This window comes from Anas platyrhynchos, chromosome 28 (assembly GCF_047663525.1).
Source record: "Anas platyrhynchos isolate ZD024472 breed Pekin duck chromosome 28, IASCAAS_PekinDuck_T2T, whole genome shotgun sequence".
NCBI classification, from domain to species: Eukaryota; Metazoa; Chordata; class Aves; order Anseriformes; family Anatidae; genus Anas; species Anas platyrhynchos.
Genome location: NC_092614.1, coordinates 5,925,582 through 5,944,798, shown reverse-complemented (window position 1 = coordinate 5,944,798; position 19,217 = coordinate 5,925,582). Strand labels below are relative to the sequence as shown.

At 59.7% G+C, this 19,217-nt stretch overlaps 1 protein-coding gene across 1 annotated transcript; it reads right to left on the bottom strand.

Annotated features, from left to right (window-relative positions):
• Positions 1–1,346: 1,346 nt before the first annotated feature.
• NMT1 (N-myristoyltransferase 1) lies at positions 1,347–19,202 on the bottom strand. Its single transcript, XM_027445257.3, has 12 exons — positions 19,006–19,202; positions 12,150–12,261; positions 10,802–10,946; positions 8,367–8,485; positions 7,592–7,683; positions 6,818–6,934; positions 6,197–6,367; positions 5,664–5,772; positions 4,545–4,715; positions 4,143–4,310; positions 3,499–3,636; positions 1,347–1,683 (listed from the first exon to the last, which is right to left on the bottom strand). Exons 1-12 carry the CDS (start codon positions 19,131–19,133, stop codon positions 1,663–1,665), a joined length of 1,491 nt encoding a protein of 496 aa, XP_027301058.1. The 5' UTR covers positions 19,134–19,202; the 3' UTR covers positions 1,347–1,662.
• Positions 19,203–19,217: the final 15 nt, after the last annotated feature.

Here is a 19,217-nt window from a genome sequence, read left to right as displayed (position 1 = left end):
TGGTGGCTCCAGGTCCACCACTGAAGCCAAATCAGCCCAGGCTGGGGTAAGCAAACAGATGCCCACGGGGCAGGGACGTGCCATGGGGCACAAGAGCCACAGCGCGCAGGGGGACGAGGACACTGGGAGTGCATAGATGGGTGTTGGCTTTGCGTGCAGCTTTGGAAACCTTTGGCATGGAGATCAAGAGCATCTCGGAGCGATGGAAACAGGCGAGCTGACAGTACCAGGGAGCAGAGACAAACCACAGGGCTGCACCATCGTGCTGTGGTGACAGCGCAGCCACCGCTGGCTACCAGCAGCATGGGAACAGGCAGCCTACCCCGCTCCTTCCCCACGCTGAGTCCCAGTGCCTGCAGCATTTCCTGGAAGAGGCAGCGCTGAGCTTCGCAGCAGGGCTGGGGTTTGCAGAAAGCTTCTCAGGGGTTGGTTTTCAAAGATGTCTTACGGGCTAGAGGGTTTCCGTGGACGAAAACGTTCCCTTCACCTCTGAGGCTCCCGCAGCACACAATGATGAGCCTGGTGGAAGAGGCACTGGAGTGGCTGGAGAGGCTGACCCCCCAGGGAAGGCTGATGGCACGTCACAGGGCAATCAGTGGCATGCGCGTTGCATTTCAGGGATTCAGAAAACCAGCGTGGACAGCACAGCAGCCGAGCGGGGCACCTCGAGGTGCGGCAGAGGAGATGCAGCAGGCACCGTGCGGCCCTGGTGCCACCTGGGGAGGCAGATGGGGAGCACCCCAGAGTTCGAGCAGAGCTGGGTGCACAGGACATGCTCCGAGAGTGGCAAGGATCCGGGTCCCCCAGGTCTTTGGGAGTTGCTGCTTCTCCGTTTAGCGCTTGCCCCATTGAGCAGAGAGGTTTTGAGTCTCCAAGGTTGGGGAGAAGGGACAAGGCATTGCTTGCACAAATAGCCCTTAAAAACAAATATCGAGGTGCTCCCAGGACTGCAGGGAGGGACGGCACCATCCTCCCTTTCCATGCACTTGCGGCAGAGCTGGGCCGGCAAGGACCGAGTTAAACAGAGGAGGGAGCGGATGGAGACGGCCGAGCACGGGGACAGAGCCGCAGGAGAGCGCCGCAGCCCTGCCACGGCACCGCGCTGATACCAGCCCAGTGCTCCGCCGTGTCGGTGCCGAAGCGGTGGGAGCGCTTCAGGAGGAACCACCTCGCTCATCTGCTGGGGCAGGACGCGCACAGCTCTGCGCAGGGAAAAGCCCGGCACGCCAAGCATCTACCTCCATCAACCCGGCTTCTCGTCGAGAAAAGTCACGGTCCAGCGACCAGGTGGTGACCTTCAGCAGATGAATGCGCTCGTGTCAGTTTGGAACAGGAAAGATTTAAAATATATATAATATATACTTTTATTATTCACCCGTTAACTCCATTATATGCCAATCATGAGCTAGTTTCAGCAGTTACATTCCCTTGACCACGTCTTTACGAGGATGCAATTAAATCAAAACAAAGGAGACCACTGCCGGCGCTGGGGGAGCCGTGGCCGGCGCTGCGTGATGCAGTCGTTAAAATCAGCCGGTGTCCGCGTGGCTGGCTTGCTCCCACCGCTCCGCACGCGGCTCCGGTTTTGGCAGAAGCAGCGAGGGCAGCCCCTCTGCTGGGCCAGGCTCCTCCGCGGCGCTGCGCTCTCCTCGTCGGGTTCTTTTACTGCAACACCAGTCCGACCTGTGGGGCCAACGGAGGAGACGCGGGTCAGGAAGCGCCCGAGCACGAGTGGCTGCAGCCCCACACCCGGCTCCGGTCGGACACAGCTCCCTCGCCACGCCTGCTGGGGGGGCTCTGCTCTGTTCACTACCGGCGCTAGGAGATTTGAGACCACCGAGAGCTCCGGGCAGCTCCCTGCTGGCTAGCCGAGCATGCTGAGTGCGCACAGTCCCTCAGATCTGGGGAGGTGACCAAGGCTTGGGGTCTGCCCCAGCTCCGCAGCTCACACCTGCGTCACAAGCCCGGATGGTCTGCGAGAGCAAGGGCAGCAGAGAGCTGTACAAAGCGCAGAGCTCCAGGGCTCCAGCAGCTGGGGTGATTTGATTTGCTAGTCAAGGTTATCTCTAAGCTAATAACAATAGATTTGGGAGAAGCTGCTTCCTGACAGGTCCCTCTGCAGGCAGCTGGCACGCTGGGCGCTCCCTGGCCGCCGCAGGACGGACGAGCTGGTGGCTGTCCCAGGGATGTGCCTGCAGCGCAGGGACGGGCTCAGACCCAGGCTCCCAACCCATCAGCGCTGTCGGCGAGGGGAGGAGTTGCTTAAGCCTCCCAGCAACCTCCGACAGCTCTTCAGAAGGCTCAGAGACAGAGCAAAGCTGCTTTGAAGAGCGTGGATTTGTAACCTGCGGGTGCTGCGTGACTCAGAACCGCTGGGACAGCAACCCAGATGCCTCAGCTGGAGAAGGCCACAGAAATACTTCATTCCACGCATTAGTCAACCTGTCGGACCTCACACCTCTGGCTACCTGTCTGCAGGGCTCTCCTGCTTTCTGGATGGCATAGACAGAAACTGGCTTCACCAACTCTCCCAGAGAGTGCCCGCAGTATTCACCAGCTGTCGCGATGCAGCACAGACACGAGTGCTGCAGCTGCTGGCTTTCAAGCTCCAGCCTCTCCACAGCTGTGAACGGGACGGATGCTGAACCACAACGCCTTCAGGGCGGAGATGCTACCTAAAATGGCCCAGGGCAGCCACGAAGTCTACGGACACAGCTACAAGGACCTGCAAGTGCTCAGAGTGGCGAGGTGGAGAGCAGGCTGCTGGCTGTGGGGGCAGTGCAGCACCCACGCTGTGGGTGACCATGCTGGCAGAGCCCCCATCATCGTGGGGTCCCTCACAGTGCAACCCGACGGCCCTCGGGAGCGCCTGTTCTCTCCAGGGGGCTCTTGTTCATTGTGTCCCTCCGTGCCATGGCAGACAGACTGACACACAGGCTGCAGGAGGACACCCAGCCCTCACGGGGCACAGCAACCACCTGCAGGCTATGGACAAGTGGCTGCTGCAACCCCTGGTGTTAGAGCTGTGAGCCTGCAGCCCTTTGCCCCGTCACAGCCTTAGTTCCCTGTTTCCTCTCTGTACCTTGCCTCCTTGTACAGAGGTCACCAGCGCAGGCGTGTGTGGGGTTAAGGACCCTGAACCACTCCGGTGCTGCACCAGTGCAAATGTAAAATGGGCCTGGGGAGATGGGTGCTCTTCCCCAGGGCCACCCCGGTGCAGACACACTGGGGACGGTGGAGAGGAGCGCGTGGTGTCACGGGATTCACGTTACTGAGCGCAGCTTTGCAGCAGACAGCAGCTGGCCTGGGAGCAGGCGTGTGTGAGGGCAAACCCTTGTGCTCGCACGGCAAGGATGTGGCAGCCCGCGGGCAGGATCCCAAGGATCCCTGCAAGGCGAAGAGGCAGTGCCCAGCACCGACAGCCCGTTCATCTCCCTGGGGGCTCCCTGGGGATGAGACCCCATCCCACATGCTGGCTGGACCCCACAAGGCTCTCACCTTCTCTGGTGCCATGCTGGGACACTTCCAATTGTACAGGTAATACTGCAGGTTCCCGTCCCCGATCCCAAACTTCAGCTTCTCCAGGAAGGTTTTGTTTTCCATGAGATCCAGTGCATTGAAGACGTCGAATCCTTTCTGCAGGGGCAAGACAAGGCCATCAGCCCCACCTGCTTACACGCTGGGCAGCCTTCCTCCTCCGTGCGTGCTGCCTGCCCCCTCTCTGGCCCAGCTCCGCGCCCCCAGAAGGAGGGAGTGAGGGTGCTGGGGATGAACATGGCACTGGTGTTCCAAGTTATATCTGTATCTATTGCCATATATCTGTAGATATCAGACATACTGGACGTATCTGTAGGTAACATGGCAATATTGTTTGCTCTAAGAACTGAGTGGGCACCCTGAGCTCAGCTCAGTGCCAGCTGTGTGCCCTGACCTCACAGGCTCAGGCTGTTTGGGTTGCAGACATTGCAGGATTTGGCTTTGCACAGCCCTGGGGGGGATGTACAAGCCCTACCCCACTGCCAGCCCTCCCCACAAACCCAGGAGCAGCCAGGAGATAGGAAATGCTCGTGGGGAGCTGCCTGGTGCTCCACGGCCCCGCTCCCAACCTGCCCGGCCCCACCACGCTGCTCCACCACGCTCACCGACTTGGCGAGGATGAGAGCATCGCTCATGAGGTCAATGAGAGGCGTCTTGGTGTGAACGTTGTAGAAGGAGTAAGCAGCTTTCAGACTCTTGTGAGTTGGGTGGTTCATGATGGTGGAGGGCAGCGTGTAGAAGCTCAGGAAGTCCGTCACCTCCCCTTGGGCGCTCTAAAAACCAAAAGTGACACCTCTGTGACACCGCAGCCCCTCAGAGGCACATTAAAGCCTCCTTAGAGCCTCTGAGGGGCTTCGCCAGTGTCATTGTGCACATGCCAGTGCCACCAAGAGCTCCCTGCGAGCAGGCTCGGGGCAGCCCAGGATGGAAAGGCACCACCCTGCAGCAGCTCCCACCTCCCACTGTCCTCCCAGAACCTCCCCCCCGTCTTGTTCCTGCTCCCTCACCTCTACCACAAAGGTGTCGATGATGTTCTCCTGAGGTAAGAACCAGTGCTCCACCTCCTCTCGGCTCATGATGGGTGTCAGGTGGAAATGCTTCAGGTACTCGGTCAGCAGCTTGTGCACTGCAGAGATATCTTTGTGCTCCATTGGCCGCAAGCCGGGAGTCTTGGGAGTCTACAAGAAGCGGGACAAATCATTTGCACTGCTTGTAAGGTGGCTTTTCCCTCCCCAGGACTCTCAGCTGCCTCCCACCTGCAGTCCCACAGCCCCTGCCGAGCCCTCTCCCTCCAGGCACTAACGACACAAGATCCCGGCTTTCCTCCAGGTCTCTGCTCCTGAGCACAGTGGGGACAGGCTGGGAGAGGTGCCCCAGGCATGGCAGGGTGCTGCACGGAGCTGCCGTTATTTCCCATTTAACTCAATTCCTGCTCTAGGGTTGGGATTGCTCAGTGAAGCCCAAATGAAGCGGCACAGACTGTTTCTGGGTCTGGGTTTCTGTACAAAAAGTAGCCACAAAACAGCAGCTGCTGCCTTTGCTGACACGGGAGGCAGCAGACAGGAGCCATGTGCTGCTCAGCGCTAAACCAGCGTTCTCCAAATGAGGCGAGCAGCTCCGACCGACAGAAGGAAGCAAACAAGGTCAGGGAAGGTGGTGGCAATTTTAATGCTTTGTTTTTCTTTTCTCCCATATCCAGCTGGGGAACTTCCCCAGCAGGACAACTGCAGTGACAGAACCGATCAGTTTGACTGAAGAATGAGGGACTAACCCAATTCAAGGTCACTCTGGGGCTGTGTTTGGACAGATGAAGGCTGTCATATCTGCATTCTTGTTTTACTAGGACCACAGGGTATGACTCACCATGAAATAAAAGATCACAGGGTCCTCTAGTTGCAAGAATTTGCCCTTAAAATGCAGGTACCCAGGCAAGATAAATAAAAATTAAATAAAGCCCAGTGGCTTGACAAAGCCATTTACTACATGAAAGAAACCCCAGTTCTCCAGGAAGAGGGCTGAACCTCAGCTGAGGTGGTTGTGTGCCTGATTCAGAGCCTCATCCCTTGCTCAGCAAGGAGAAACTCACGAGCTCTGCCTCCGCGGCTCACAGCCCTGCTGCCACCCACCTCGGGCAACCGGTAAAGCTTCATGGTACGTTGCATAGTCATGTTCCTGCTCAGGTGGGAGAATTTGACCTCGATGAGTTTCCGAGGGTTCAGGGAGCGGTGCCAGTACCTGCAGAAACACACTCGCTGTGGGAGACTTGTTCTTGGACAGCGGCAGGCTGCAAGAGCACAAGGTTCTCGTAGCTGCCATCAGAGGGCAAGCGAGAACGTTGCAACAGCTCACCAAGGGGCTCTCGCAGGCCAGGAGCTCCCGCAGAGCAAAACCAGGGCAGCCTGAAGAGCATGTGCTACAGACTCTGCTGCCTTGTGATAAATGAGCAGCTTAAGCAAAGCTGCTGGACTTAATCCCTGAAGGACACCACGGGGAGGAGAAACCCGGGCTGGAGTTGATCTGTCCTGCCCTGGGGAATCCCGCACCTGTAAGTGCAGTCGTCCTGGCGCTCTGCAACATGCCACGGAGGGATCCCAGCACGGGAAGGTCTGCAGAGGTTTTTGCTAGCCCTAAATCATTTTGGAGAACTGAAGACACTCACCTGCAAGTCCCCACAGGCTTCGGCAGCACCACTCCCGCAGTGTAAACAGCCTGAAATATTCCCTCCAGATGAACCCGCCGCGTGATCTCACGGATCAGAACTGGAGCCACTCGTTTTGAGCGCAACTTTTTGTGGACGCACAGGAAGTTTATCTCCACCATCTTCTTCTCTCTTGGGAAAGAAACAACGCATAGCATGAAACCCAACTGTCCTGACCTGGGAGGATCAGCCCAACGCCCTGGGCAATTTACTTCCAGCCTCTTCAAGGCACAGAGGACTCAAAGCCCCAGGGAAGGCCAAGGGGTAATGTCTAGCTTTGGAGAACTCTCATTTAAGCTATTACCCAAGATTTTCCCAGGAAATACAGTCTCCATCCAGCCGTGGAGGATTTCTGTAAGCCAGAGCTCTAAGCTGACCTCACTCGCTGGTGAGCCAATATCCCCCTTCGTGGCTCTTAGCACCAAGACATCCTTGCACAGAACTTTGCCGCCCATCTTAAACATTCCCCAGCTTCTCCTCCAAGCAGCAAAGCATCTCCGTGGCTGAACAGCGTAGAGCTGGCTCAGTCAGACCTCCTGGGAATGCCATCAAGGATAAGAAATTCAACTGAGCAGCACTTACGTGTCATAGATGTGGATTGTGGCTGGAATTGCGCTGATAAATCCAACCAGCTTCTTGCTGGAGACAACTCTGACACCACAGTGCCACTGGGGCAACCAGCCTGGGGGACGCAGGGCCCTGGAAAAGAGGCGGTGGTCACATCCCACCTAAGGTCCCCTGTGCATCTACTTCTGCCTCCCACCTCCCTGCCTGTCCTGGGACACTCTGAGTCCTGCTCCAGGCCACCGAGAGCCGTGGGTGTGCAGGCAGGAGGACAAGAGGTGACCACGGTGTCACAGGGCAGGACGGCTGGGATCCAGGGACATTCCTGCACTCTGCGGCCGAGGCCAGTTCTCACTGGCAACACTGGAGCAAATCTGTGTTCCTCGATTCATGAACGCCCTGAGGAAACAGCAGCTCAGCTGTAACAGGTCTCCAAGTGTTATTGCTGGCAGCATTACTTGGCAGTCACCTTCACCCTACAGCTCTGGGTCACTGGGAAGCTCCTCAGCTACCAGGATTTTTGCAGCACTCGAGGGATGAAAACAAAGAGGAAAAAAAAAACAGTTTGGGGCTCCTGTATCTGAAAGAAGCCAGAAGCAGGCAGGACTGGGAGAAATCCCTCTCGCACGGTACCTGGGATGCAGCTCCCAGACAGACGTGTGGTGACAGATGGGAAAAGAAGATTTTGGAAGGAGGTGAGAAGGGATGAGCAAAGGCAGCTGCAGTGCTATCACCGGGATCAAGCTCGCTAGCATCCAACACCCTCTGCTCCGCGGTGGCAGTGCCACTCACCACAGCAGGAACTCAGGAGAGTAGTCGAAGCGGAACATGTTGTCGTCGTCTTCCACGTAGTTCTCGTTGAGGAGCGTGTACAGCTCTTTCAGCTAAAGCAGGAGAGATTGAGCAGGTCAAGCGAGTCAGTCACCCATCACACCCCCAGCTGCCTGCCCTGAAATGGGACCCAAACATTGTGCGGCTGCAGAAATGGAGTTCTCGTTCTTCCCCATGAAGAAACCAGGCAAACCTGGCCAGTGTGGGACGAGAGCGAAGTGCACGCTGGGGGGAAGTCAGAGTCACCCAGCTCTAAGGAGGTGTTGAGATGGAGCCATGAAAGGTATGTTCCAGTCCCCAAAATCACCCCCAGCACTCCAAGCACTGAACTGCTCACCATGCTCCAGAGACGCCCACCCAGCAAGCGTGTGCGGGGATCTTATCAATGCGCACAAATACCTGAAGTGGGGGAGACAGAGGGATTTGGCCAACCTCTTTTCAGTGGTTTGTGGGGACAGGACAAGGGGCAATGGCCATAAAATGGATCACAGGAAGTTCTGCACCAACATGTGAAAGAACTCCTTCACGGTGAGGGTGACGGAGCACTGGGACAGGCTGCCCAGGGAGGTTGTGAAGTCTCCTTCTCTGGAGATATTCAAGGCCTGTCTGGACGCCTACCTGGGCAGCCTGCTCTAGGGAACCTGCTTTGGCAGGGGGGTTGGACTTGATGATCTCTGGAGGTCCCTTCCAGCCCCTACAGCTCTGTGATTCTGTGTGCTGAGCTGCCTCTACTCACCACGCCTCTATCCCCGAGGTCCAGGGCGTCCCAGGTGAAGCCCTGGGGCAAGGTGTATGGCTCCTGACGGATGTTGTCTTTGTCTGGTTCAACGGGACCGTGGGTGTTCACCACTTCTCCTGCAAGAGAGCAGGGAGACATTGGGACGTGCTCTGCTCTTTGAGGTCAAGTCTCCATGACTCTCGTCTGACCAACACACCTCGATTCCGCAGTCTCACCCTCGCTGCTGCTGTTTCACCCGTCCGTTTTGGGACGTGCCACGTGTTCAACACAACATGGGCAGAGACTCAAACCTGCTCTTTCAGGGGCAACGGCAGAGCAAAGCAGGCAGCAGAGAGGAAGCGACTGAACTGATCAGAGCTTCAAGGCCACAGCGACATCGGCTGTGCCCACAAGCGCCGCCGCGGTGCCCCTACCCGCCTGCCTTCTCGCCCTGCAGCAGGGGAACTCTACGCAGAGCTGTAAGCACCCTGTGCACACGCGCTGAGGATCCCACAGGCTTGCTCTTCGCAGACTGAGCCAGCCCAGCCTTCCTTAGCCGAGCAGAACTTCAGCCTTCAGCCAGGCAAAGCAACCACAAGAGCACGGCCGTCCCCTTCTCCAAGCCCCAGCAGCAGCCAGCAGTTTCCCATGCTCTGCTCCACCTTCCCCGCAGCCTCGGACGGTGGCTCTCTCCCTGCCAGCTCTGGCCCCTGCCATTTGGCAAGCATCAGGGCTTCCTTCCCGCTGCGCTTAAGTGAGAGCTGCCGCGAACAGGACAACTTTTGTTCAAAAACACTGACTCCTGAAGCGCTCGATTCAGCCAAGAGGTGTTGGGTAAAGCACCAGCTTTTTCAGAGATGTCAACACAGCTCTCCAAACAGCAGCATCACTTGAGTGCTGCCAAGAGAAGCACACCCCCTGATTAGGAATTTCCTTAAAAAGGGATTCGAAAAGGTTTCCAGGCAATGGGGAAGCAAACAAAACCCAGAGCAAGAACTGCCCCCATCACAGCCGAAACAGGACAGGTTCCTGAAATGCTCGCCCATGGCAGTGCCCTCTGTTTTGAATAGGTGCTGAACGACGCTGAAATCTGGCCCCAAAATGCTTCAGCACTTTTGCTACCAGACCCTAAATAGCCTCGTGCATGTAGCACTGCGTGCCAAAGTGCTCCTGACCAAGTGCCAAGAGACACAGTGTGACCGTCAGCCAGAGCGCGGCCAGCAGCGTGCTGCACTGTGGCTGTGTTGTGCCTCTTCCTCTCCACCTGTTTCAAGAAACAAAACGTTTTTGAAATTTCCATCTACCAGGGTTTACCGAGGCAGAAGTGATGTTTGCCACGTCAGGATCCTCTGGTGAAAGGGGCAAACACAAGATCAGACTTTGCTGCCTCAGTAACCCCGTGCCCGGGGTGTCTCACAATGGTTTTCCCAGCATGAGCACAAAGAGGGACCAAAGCTGAGTGTCACTTCCAGCAAACGGTCCTCTGAGAGCAAACAAAGCCTCAGACTGGTGCTGACAACATGAAAAGGGAATGGGTCGTGGTGTTTGCAGCAAGAAGGGCCAGACACAACCGTGCCAAGTTTGTACAGCTAATTGCAGCCACAATAAGCTTCGGGGAAATCTGGACACCGTGGGCTTGGGCTCGTTCGCTAGTTCTCTGGAGCTCTGCATGGATTTTGCTGGGAGTTGCAGGGGGAGAGAGCAAACAAAACGATCCCAGGCACCACAGGAGCGCTGCAGATTTGCTCCAATTAGCTCAGGAACGAGCTTTCCAGCAAGGCAGCTCTGCAGCAGCCCACCCCTCTCTGTGCTTCTCTCTTCCTTGCAGGTCTGCTCAGCTGCTAAGCGCTCCTGCCATGCCGAGAAACACCTCGTTACCGACAGCAAATCACTCTGACACACGCTGAAATCACTCTGACACACGCTGACAGAATCAAGAGCGGATGGGAGGAAGGGCTGGAGCAAGTACTAGAGGCGGGAGGTGCGGTCTGGCTGCTGGCAGGGGGAGGAGGGCTCGGGAGGTGGGATTCCCCAAACTGGGATGCGCAGCACAGCTTGGAGGTGCTGGTACTGGCTGTGTCTGCCCCCCTCCTCTCCCAGCCTGGGAGTTGGTAAGAGGAAGACCGGCAACACGTCACGTGAAACTCAGCCACAATGGGCTCAGAAGGTCCATTTTAAGGCTAAAGAATGAGACTGAGGGATCCCAAATAGAGGAGGCACCAAAGCAGACGTCTGAGGTGGCTGCTTGTCCTCCCCTGTCCCCCCAGCCATGCGTGCAGGGTCTGCAGGTGGGGGATCCGTGCTGACCAAAGCCCAGATACAGCAGTGAGGGGCCATCCAAGGACTCACTCGCTGGCCATAAACCCTCACCGCTCCCACGAGGGCTTCTTTGGACAGCCTGGGGACCACAAGGCAGGACCACGGGGTACAGCAGGGCGAGGGGTTGCACGTACCTAGCTTGGGCACCGGCTGCGTGTCCCAGAACTGGTAGCTGCGCTTGCTGGCTTCCTCCATGGTTTTGGCAGGGCCCTGACCTACAGAGAAGAGCTCAATGGCTTTTTGAATCTCCTGGATCCTCTCAGCAGGCAAAGAGTTGACCTGAGGGTAGAAAAGGGAGATGAAAGGACAAAATGAGGATGCTGAGCTAGCAGGTCTGTGATTCAGCTCCTCACATGGGGAAACTGGGGATGACCCTGCCTTGGTGCGCAGCCAGGACGGGGAGCTGAGCCTCCCTTTCCAGCCTGCATCTTCTCCTAACCCCCTACCAGATGGACAAACCCTTTTGGAAGCCACCTGCCACACACCTAAAGCCAGCTACTGGGTGCCCCTGGGGCAAAGGGGATAGAAGATGAACCGCCTTAAGACGCGTGGTGCTTGAGGAAGGTGCTGCGAGCACACAGAGCAAACACCTCTCTCTGCCTCACAGCCACGCAGACCCCCTGGGCCAGCCCACACGTGGCATTTGGGCTTTCTGCAGTCTCTTCTTTCACTGCTTCAGCCCGCAACTTCCAGGTGAGTCACTGGGCACTGTGGGCCAGGACAACACACGGCGAGGCTGCGAGGCCCAGTGCGGATGAAGGACGCGCTCCTCTTCCTCCTCCCCACCCAGACCTCCAGCAGCTCTGTGCTGCGGTCGCGACCCCAGCTCCTCGCTGATTCCCCAGGAAGAAAGTTTGAAACCCTCAGAAAGCCCAACTCAATCCTCTGCACAGGCAGATAGACAAGATGTTAGAAATATTTGGCTGATGGGGCTGACTTCCCACTCTGGGGGTGCCGCCACAGCGGGGACAAACCGTGTGTGCCCCAAGCTCCCCCCCAGAGCACCGGCTGCTAGCCCAAGAGGAGCAAGCTGTTGGGCTGTTCTTATGTTAATTAAGCAAAAATCAACAACATCGGCCGTGGTCCAAGGAGGAGGAAAATGCGCTCCTTGTGCCGGCCACGGGCAGCAGAGGAAGCTGGCAGGCGGCGGCCGGGCTCGGTGGCACAGAGCGGCGGCTCCCGGCCGTCCCCAGCTCATCTGGGGAAGGAACAAGTCGGAGGCGCCGCTCTGACCCCTCCACAGCACCCGGCTGTGACAGCCACTGAAGGGCAGCATTCACCCCACAGCCCTTCCCTGGCACCTCCCGTGGCGCTGGGAATTCCCATGCGCCAAGCCAGGCCGGGGAATTGAATCTTGGGTCTTTTGAAGAGCCAAGTGGCTGAACACATCGGGCAGTGTCAGCCCCGGGAGGCTCCTTCCTCGCCCTGAGCCACGTGGGAGAGGTTTGGGACGCTCTCGGCCACCGGGAAGGGGTCGGTCACCTTCACTGGCTGGTCCTGAGCCTGCTCAGGTTGGTCTCCTCCTTTCTCTTTCTTCCGTTTTGGTTTCTTTTTCTTCTTTTTGGCTCCGCTGTCATTTGCTGGACTCAAGCCACTGGGGAACAAAAGAAACATCATTGCAGCCTTTTACGTTTAATTTTAAAGGACACTTACACGGTCTCTGAAGCTCTACAAAGAAAACAAAAGCTCCCTGTTCTGAATCCAAGCAAGCCGCCAGGACAGGAGCACCCCGTGCACGAGGGGTGCAGCCACACGCACTGTGCCCAGGATCCCTCGAGCCCAGCTCTTGCTCGACGAGCTCCCAAAATGGGATGAGCAGGAACATCTCCTGCCCCGGGGCTTTGCTCGGCTGCCCGGCTCTGTGCGGGTCCAGCCCCAGGAGCAGGCACTGCAGCAGGTCCTGGCTGAGCCCCACGGAGGGACCGTGGCCAAGGAGGCTGCAACAAAATTCACCCCACCTGCAGGGGCGATGAGCTCCAGAGATGGGTGGTGCTTAGATTGGGAAATTATTTTATTGTTAGACTGGGGCTGGAAAAACGAGCCAGGGCAACAACTTCTCTTTGGGAGCAGAGGGTGGGAAGCGTTCAGGCCAGGGCATTGCGGCTCTCTCCAGGGATTTAGGGCAGTCCCCGGCCGTGCAGCCAGCAACCACCCCAAAGCCCCAGGTGTGAGCCCCTGCCCTGTGCCAGCAGCAACCCAACATTGTGTCGGGACAAAGCTCGGGGGAAGCGCCCGTCCCCAGCACGGCTCCGTGAGCAAGGATCCAGCTTGGGAACACGCCCGTCAGCTCGTCCCCGCAGAGCCAGCGGCGGCTCCTCCACCAATCTCCCGTCACCCTCTTAAGAAACTGCGGGGTTGAGCAAGCGAGTTGCAGCAAGGGGAGGTGAGGGGGAGGTGGGTGAGAGGGCAGGCAGCGGATTCCCCCGAAGCTTTCGTGTCCTCGGCTGCACGGACGAGCTGCAGGGGTTGGCTGCAGGCGGCTCCTGCCCGACGGCAGCGGGACGGACGGGCAGTGCCGGTGTCCCCCTCCCAGCGGTCCCCAAAGCCAGGCTGCGGCCTTGGGCAGGGCCCAGGTGGGAATTCTCCAGTTGAAATGGCTGCAGAGGGAGCGAGCTGAAGCCACACCGCCTGGTGGGCAGGGTGGCACAGACCGGGGCCACCCACACCCAGCGGGCTCTGCTGATCCACGTGCCCCAGCTCTGCCCCATCCCCACGGCCTTACTGAGATTATCTGGCTAAAAAACGCCTGCCCCTTGGCTGTTCCCTTTTCACAAAGGACATCAAACCCCTCGAGCGGAGCTGGAAAACCCAACCCACACGGAAAATCCTCGCTGAGGAGCGCGGAGGCTTCCTGGAGAACCTCAGCCTGCTCACGTGCGCTGGGGCTCCTGCCTCCCCTCTGTCCTGCAGGAGGTCTCGGGGCCACCCCACAGCTGCTGCCGAGGTCTCTCCATACGTGGCCACGTCCTCCCTGGGAGATCATCTGCCTGCTCCCCTGTCCGTTAGGATCTCCCCCAGGCACAAAGCCCCGTCCCGTGGCACAGATCACCACAAGGGACGTGTGGTGGCCTTCAGCACGCTGTCCTGCCCTCGGGGAGCCTCGGTGTCCCTCGAAGCACACCTCAGACCCGCTCCTCCTTCCTCTTCTCTCCCCAGCTCTTTGTGCAGGTCTCCAGGGACCCAGCCCGGCACATTTTTCACCCTATAAATCAGAGGCTGCCTCTTCCTTGCAGCCCCAGCGCGACCACAGCGCTGACCCGGCCGGGCGGTGGATGGAGAACCCCCGGACACGTGGAAACCCCTCGGTGTGGCTGCTCCCGGGGCGCCTTAACGACTTCACCAAGCAGCAGATAGCGGTGACCAGGGTGGAGCAGAGAAAGGAAAGAAGAAACACGCTGGAAAGTATGCTGCGGCACCATCCAACTACTTCTTTCAGAAAGGCCAGGAAAAGGAGAGAGCCAGGAGGGGGAATAAGGCTTAAAAAAAAAAACAAAACCTGGACGGAGCAGCAGGGGAGTTTTGAAACCAGGGGAAAGGGGAGCGAGAGCTGGGGTTTGGGGATGAAACAGCCAGGGCCAGGCGCAGGGCTGACTGCTGACAGCGAAGCTGCTCCTGTTGGGTGCTGCAGCACCCGATGTGCTGTGGAGCCATGGCCCCGGCGAGGCAGTGACCTGTGGCTCGAGGACGTCTCTGCGCCACCGAGCAGTGACCAGGGCCGGGCTTCCTTCACACGCCTGCAGGAGGCATTGCCCTGGGAGACGATTCCTGCCCACTGGGATCCTCCACGTCTGGGCTTTTCCACGTTTCCCTGACGCTGCACCGCCCCGCGGGCCTGCTGCCCGTCCTCCTCGTGTCCTGCTCGTGCTGCTCCTGCGGCACCGCGACCGAGCCCGAGGCTGAGGGGAGCCGGGTGCTTTGGAGCCGCCGCGCCGGTACCGGCGGCTGCTGCCAAGGCCCCTGTGAAACACCAAACCTAACGGCACCGCGAAGCGCTCCCAGAGCTCAGCACCTCTCAGACCGCTCTGGCAGCTCCTCTGTGTGCAGGGCAAGTCCCGGCGTGGAGAGCGAGAGGCTGGCGGTGCTACCTGCGTGGAGATGGGCAGCGTCGGCTCGTGAGCACACGGAGCACTGGGTCGCACCCGGCCGCTCGCTGCCCCGCTCAGGGAGCTCTTCAGCAAAGGCAGCTCAGCTCGCTCAGCGCCCCCGATCCCTGCTGGACTGTTTCAAACACTTGCTCTGGCAGCTGATGAGGAAAAATCGTCTCTTCTCTCTGCAGGAACGGGCGGCCGGGGGCTGTGCGCAGTGGTGCCCGCAGGGGACGTCTCAGCTCTGCTCCCGGCGAGGGGAAGGGCTCCGACTTCACCCCGGGACGCAGAGGAACGCAGTCTGACATGACAGCACGAGTAATTACAGCAAAGCGGCCCTGACACGGCTATTGATTTTGGTGGCAGACACGTGATGGGTTTTTTAACTCTCCACAGAGATCCCGGCAGAGCGGGGAGGTGCTGGCGGAGGGGCAGGAAGGCGCCGTCCCTGCGCAGCGTCCCCTGGGGCGGCAGCAGCCGGGTCCTGAGCTAGAGGGAGGGGTGAAACCGAGCACCGTGCGGACACCAGGGCTGCAATAGATACTTTCAGGGATTTCTTACCCATTTTGATACCCCAAGCAGCAAAAGGGGGGGGTGTGAGCGCGTCCCAGTGAGCAGGGAGGTGGATGGGTTCTCCCAGGTGAGCGGTGCTGCCCTCACCTCGGGATGCTGCGAGTGTGGGAGGTGACAGCCAAACCCCTCCTGTCCCTGTGCATGCAGCCGGCGTCGCCTCGCTTCATAAATCAGAGCTGCCAAGCCCAAACTTCCTGCTAATGAGTCGAGCCCAAGCGATTTCACTTTACCGACACGTTGGGCTTTCAGGTAAAAGCGGGGAGAAAATCCTCCCTGATTTATGAGCAAAGCTGTCATGACCAGGGAGAAATTGGGGTGGGCTGAAGCCCTGCCAGCTTACCCCCAGCAATGCTCAGAGGTGTTTTCTATTTTCACGTCCACGTAGCGCACCCAATGCCCTCCTCTTTACCTGCCGGGGTGCCCAGTCCCTGCTGGTGCTCCCCAGACGCAGTGCCATGCCCTGCCATGCGCCCTCCCCTCCCATCTGCCGAGGAGCCGATAACTGGCAGCCCCGCACAGAGCCCGCGGCGCTCCCAGCTGTGCTCCCAGCCTCCCTCCTCTCCTATCTCCTTTTTGACCCGCGCTGCAGTGGCAGATACAGCGGGTGGAGGAGGGCAGGCTGGCTGTGTTAGGGGCTATCTGTCTCGCCCCGACTTGCCAAGCACCTGCAGTATCTCTTCTGGGGGGCTTCACCCCCCCAAGCACAGAACCCACTCATTCAGTGCTCTGGCAAAGCGCCCCCAGTGTCACTTCCATCGCCTTTTCCTGCACCTTCCCCCGGGAACAGCTCCTCCAGCCAGAGGAAAAGGAGCCCACCTGATTTTCTGCACAGTAGCTGAGGCTCACAGCCCGAGCTATCTCCAGGGCCGGCCCTTGGAAGCCCCTCACCAACCTTCACCTGGCTCGGGGCCGCTGTCTGCGCAGCCCCGCTGGAAGCCAGCTGACATCGGGTGCAGCAGGAAGGTGTTCCCGCTGCGTTTCTGCATCTGAAAGCTTTATTTTGTCATGCAGCAGGAGGCAAGCCCAAGGGGGAAGAGCTCAACGCTCAGCCAGGCCTTCTGACTGTGCCCGGGCTGCTGCTGGCTGCCCGCAGCCCCCTCGGCTCCCCAAACCCAGCAGAAGCAGGAGGTCACAGCCCTGTCACGAGGGGGGCTGTGTAAGTTCTGCTGCCATCAGAGCGCTTCTGCCAGCACACAGAGCAAGACGTCGTGCTCGTGCTCTCAGCCTGCTTCACACCTCGCCTAAGAGAGCCAAGAGGTCCCAACTCTGCTGGTTGCTCCTCAGGAACCAAGCTGGAGACGACAGCTTTGCTCGACGTACGCCTGCACCTCCTCCTGGGCTCATCCTCACAGCCAGAAAGGCGCTGGGTGAGGAGCGGTGTCTGTCCCGCATTTAGATGCTGGCAAATCCTCCTGGCAAACCTGCGGCTAATCGGGCGCAGGCGGAGGCAGGTAATCTCGTTAGGCTGCGGGGCGGAGGCGAGGCTGGAGCAGAGGGAGGCCCCCAGACAGTGGGGACGTCACCAAGCTGGGTGTGAGGGCAGCGGGGCACGGTGCGGACACACAGAGCACAACGCCATGCACTGAGCTCGCTTCTGCCTGTCAGCCCCGGGGGGAAAGAGGAGGCAGCGGGTGCGAAACCAGGGAACTGCCCACGGGATCTCCACCAGCAGAGCGACGGCCCCGCGGACATGAGCCAGCTGGGGCCGCTGAGACGTCCGCGGCACAGAGCGGTCAGTGGGATGGGTCATGCCAAAAAGCAACCCGCACGCTGCCTCCGTGCGACGGGGAAGCCAGAAACGAAGCTGAGGCTTCAGATCTGGAGCGCCCGCCAGCGCAACGCCCCTCTCGCACGCAGGAAATGAGGATGAATACAAAAGCTTGAGCCTGTGCTGGAAAATAAACCCAGTCGGCTTCGCCAGGGCTGGGCAGCCACTTCCCAGCGCTGACACGGGCCCAGGGCGGAGGAAACTCAATTCCTCTTTCCTGTCCTTAAAAGGAAAGGAAGTATTGCTACTGCTCTGCAAGATTTTTGTGTTTTTAAATCCCAGAGCCAAGGTCTGGTGACTCTCAGCACCAACTGGGCACTGGCAGGGGCAGGACTCCAGGCAGCGCTCTGCACACCCGGCTGGGAAATTCCAGCTGAAATCAGAGCTCCCCGTCCCCTGCTGTCCCCGTGGGCTGGGACAGCGCTCGGCCTGTACCAGAAACACGTCTACACCTCAGCACAGCGGGGCGATAGGAAATCCACAGGACTGATACGCGTCAAGAAAGCAAACCACAGCCTCTCCTGCTTGGCCTTTTCTCCCCTGCGCAGCCCCGCAGCCAGAAGCCTTGGTGGGGGACGCGCCTGCGAGCGCCAAAATCTTCCTGGCCATCACTAGCCCTGCCATTTTAAGGTTATTTCCCAAGTTATCTGAGCTGGGAACTCCACAAGTGTGCTTGTTACAGGGCTGTCAGCTTGTGGTGCTCCAGCCCAGCCCTAGCAGGGGCAGGCAGCTCCCCTCAGCTCCCCGGGGTCGCAGGGGGCGCGATGCCCGCAGCGGGGCACTCCAAGCGCTCCAACACACCTCTTCCTGGCACAGAGCAGCCCAAACAGCTGCACTGGGAAATAACGGCGAGAAAGCTCATCCAGTAACAGTGATTAAGTGCCGTGTCTCCTCGCCGCTTGGATCTGGTTTCCGTAAACCTAATCATGTCAGGGGGAAAGAAAAGAAAAATCTCCCCAAGCATGGCTAAACCTATTAAAGCGAGACACCGTGCCACACCCGGGAGGCAAATAAAATACAAATGCACATCTGTGCTGTCACAAAGAAGGCCCCTGTCATATTTCTTGGGTGACCTTTTATTAACTTGGGTTACCGGACAGCCGACGTCAGCTGCTGACGGGGAGAGAAAAGCTCCTTGGGCAGCGGGGCCGGGCGAGCGGCAGGAGCAGGGCAGAGGCACAAAACCCCTCAGAAGGCGGGGGGCGAAGCTTCGGGGCGCTCCTGTGCCCGCTGCTATGGGGCAGGGACGGGGTCACCGCCTCCTGCACGCCTCGGGGCAGCTCGGAGCCTCGCGGAGTGCCACGGGCACGGGGTTGGGGTCTCACCGCTCCCCTCCTCCGGGCTCTGTGAGCCCCTCACCGCTTGGTTCAGCCCCTGGCCAGCTGCCTGCGGCTGCCCCCATGCCCTGGGCTGTGTCCCGGGCACTGCCCCGGGGACGCGGGGGACAAGAGGGTGACGAAGGGCACAGGGAGCCCCAGGGACGGCCATGGGGTGGCGGTGGCACCATCGCAGGGTGCCAAGCTGCAGGCCCCGGTGTGGCGCTGGGTGACACCGCGGGGGGCCGAGGGGGCTGTGGTGGGGGCAGGGGACGTGGGGTGGCATCGCCCCGGGACCGGCACCCGGCTGAGGGCGGCCCCGAGGCCGCGCAGCCCGGTCCCGTCTCCCATCCAGGCCCCGGCCGCGGCCGGCCCTGCTTAGCTTCGGGACACGCTCCCGCAACGGGAGTGAATGGGAGCCAGACGACCCGCCCCCCCCCCGCGCGATCGACAGGCGGCTCGGCCAATCGCAGCGCGCGGTGCCATCCGCCGACCAATCAGCGCGCGCGAGGGGCGGGGCACCGTTCACTTCCCGGCCGCTGCCCGCCTCAATGGGCCCGGCGGGCGCCGCGGAGCGCGGCCCGGCCGCCGCTCACCCCCGGTTCGAGCCGCGCTCCGCCTCGTTCTCGCAGTCGCTGCAGTGCTCGCGGTCGTTTTCCTCCGCCGGTGGCCGCTGAGGCCTCGCCGGCGGCCGCCTCGCTGCTGTCTCACTGTCGTCCGCCATCTTGAGACGGGGCCTCGGCGGCTGCCGCGCCCCCGCAACAACGCGCGCCGCGATTGGGCGGCGGGCCGCGGGGGGTGCCGGGAG

Bases quoted from the DNA above. Each gene is read 5' to 3' on its own strand.
- NMT1 (XM_027445257.3), bottom strand. From the start codon at position 19,133: ATGGCGGACGACAGTGAGACAGCAGCGAGGCGGCCGCCGGCGAGGCCT. The intron at 6,368-6,817 runs GTAAGTGCTGCT...TTCTTTCCCAAG, and splicing joins ACAATCCACATCTATGACAC to AGAGAAGAAGATGGTGGAGA. The intron at 3,637-4,142 runs GTGAGCGTGGTG...TTGCCCCTGCAG, and splicing joins CTCTCATCCTCGCCAAGTCG to AAAGGATTCGACGTCTTCAA.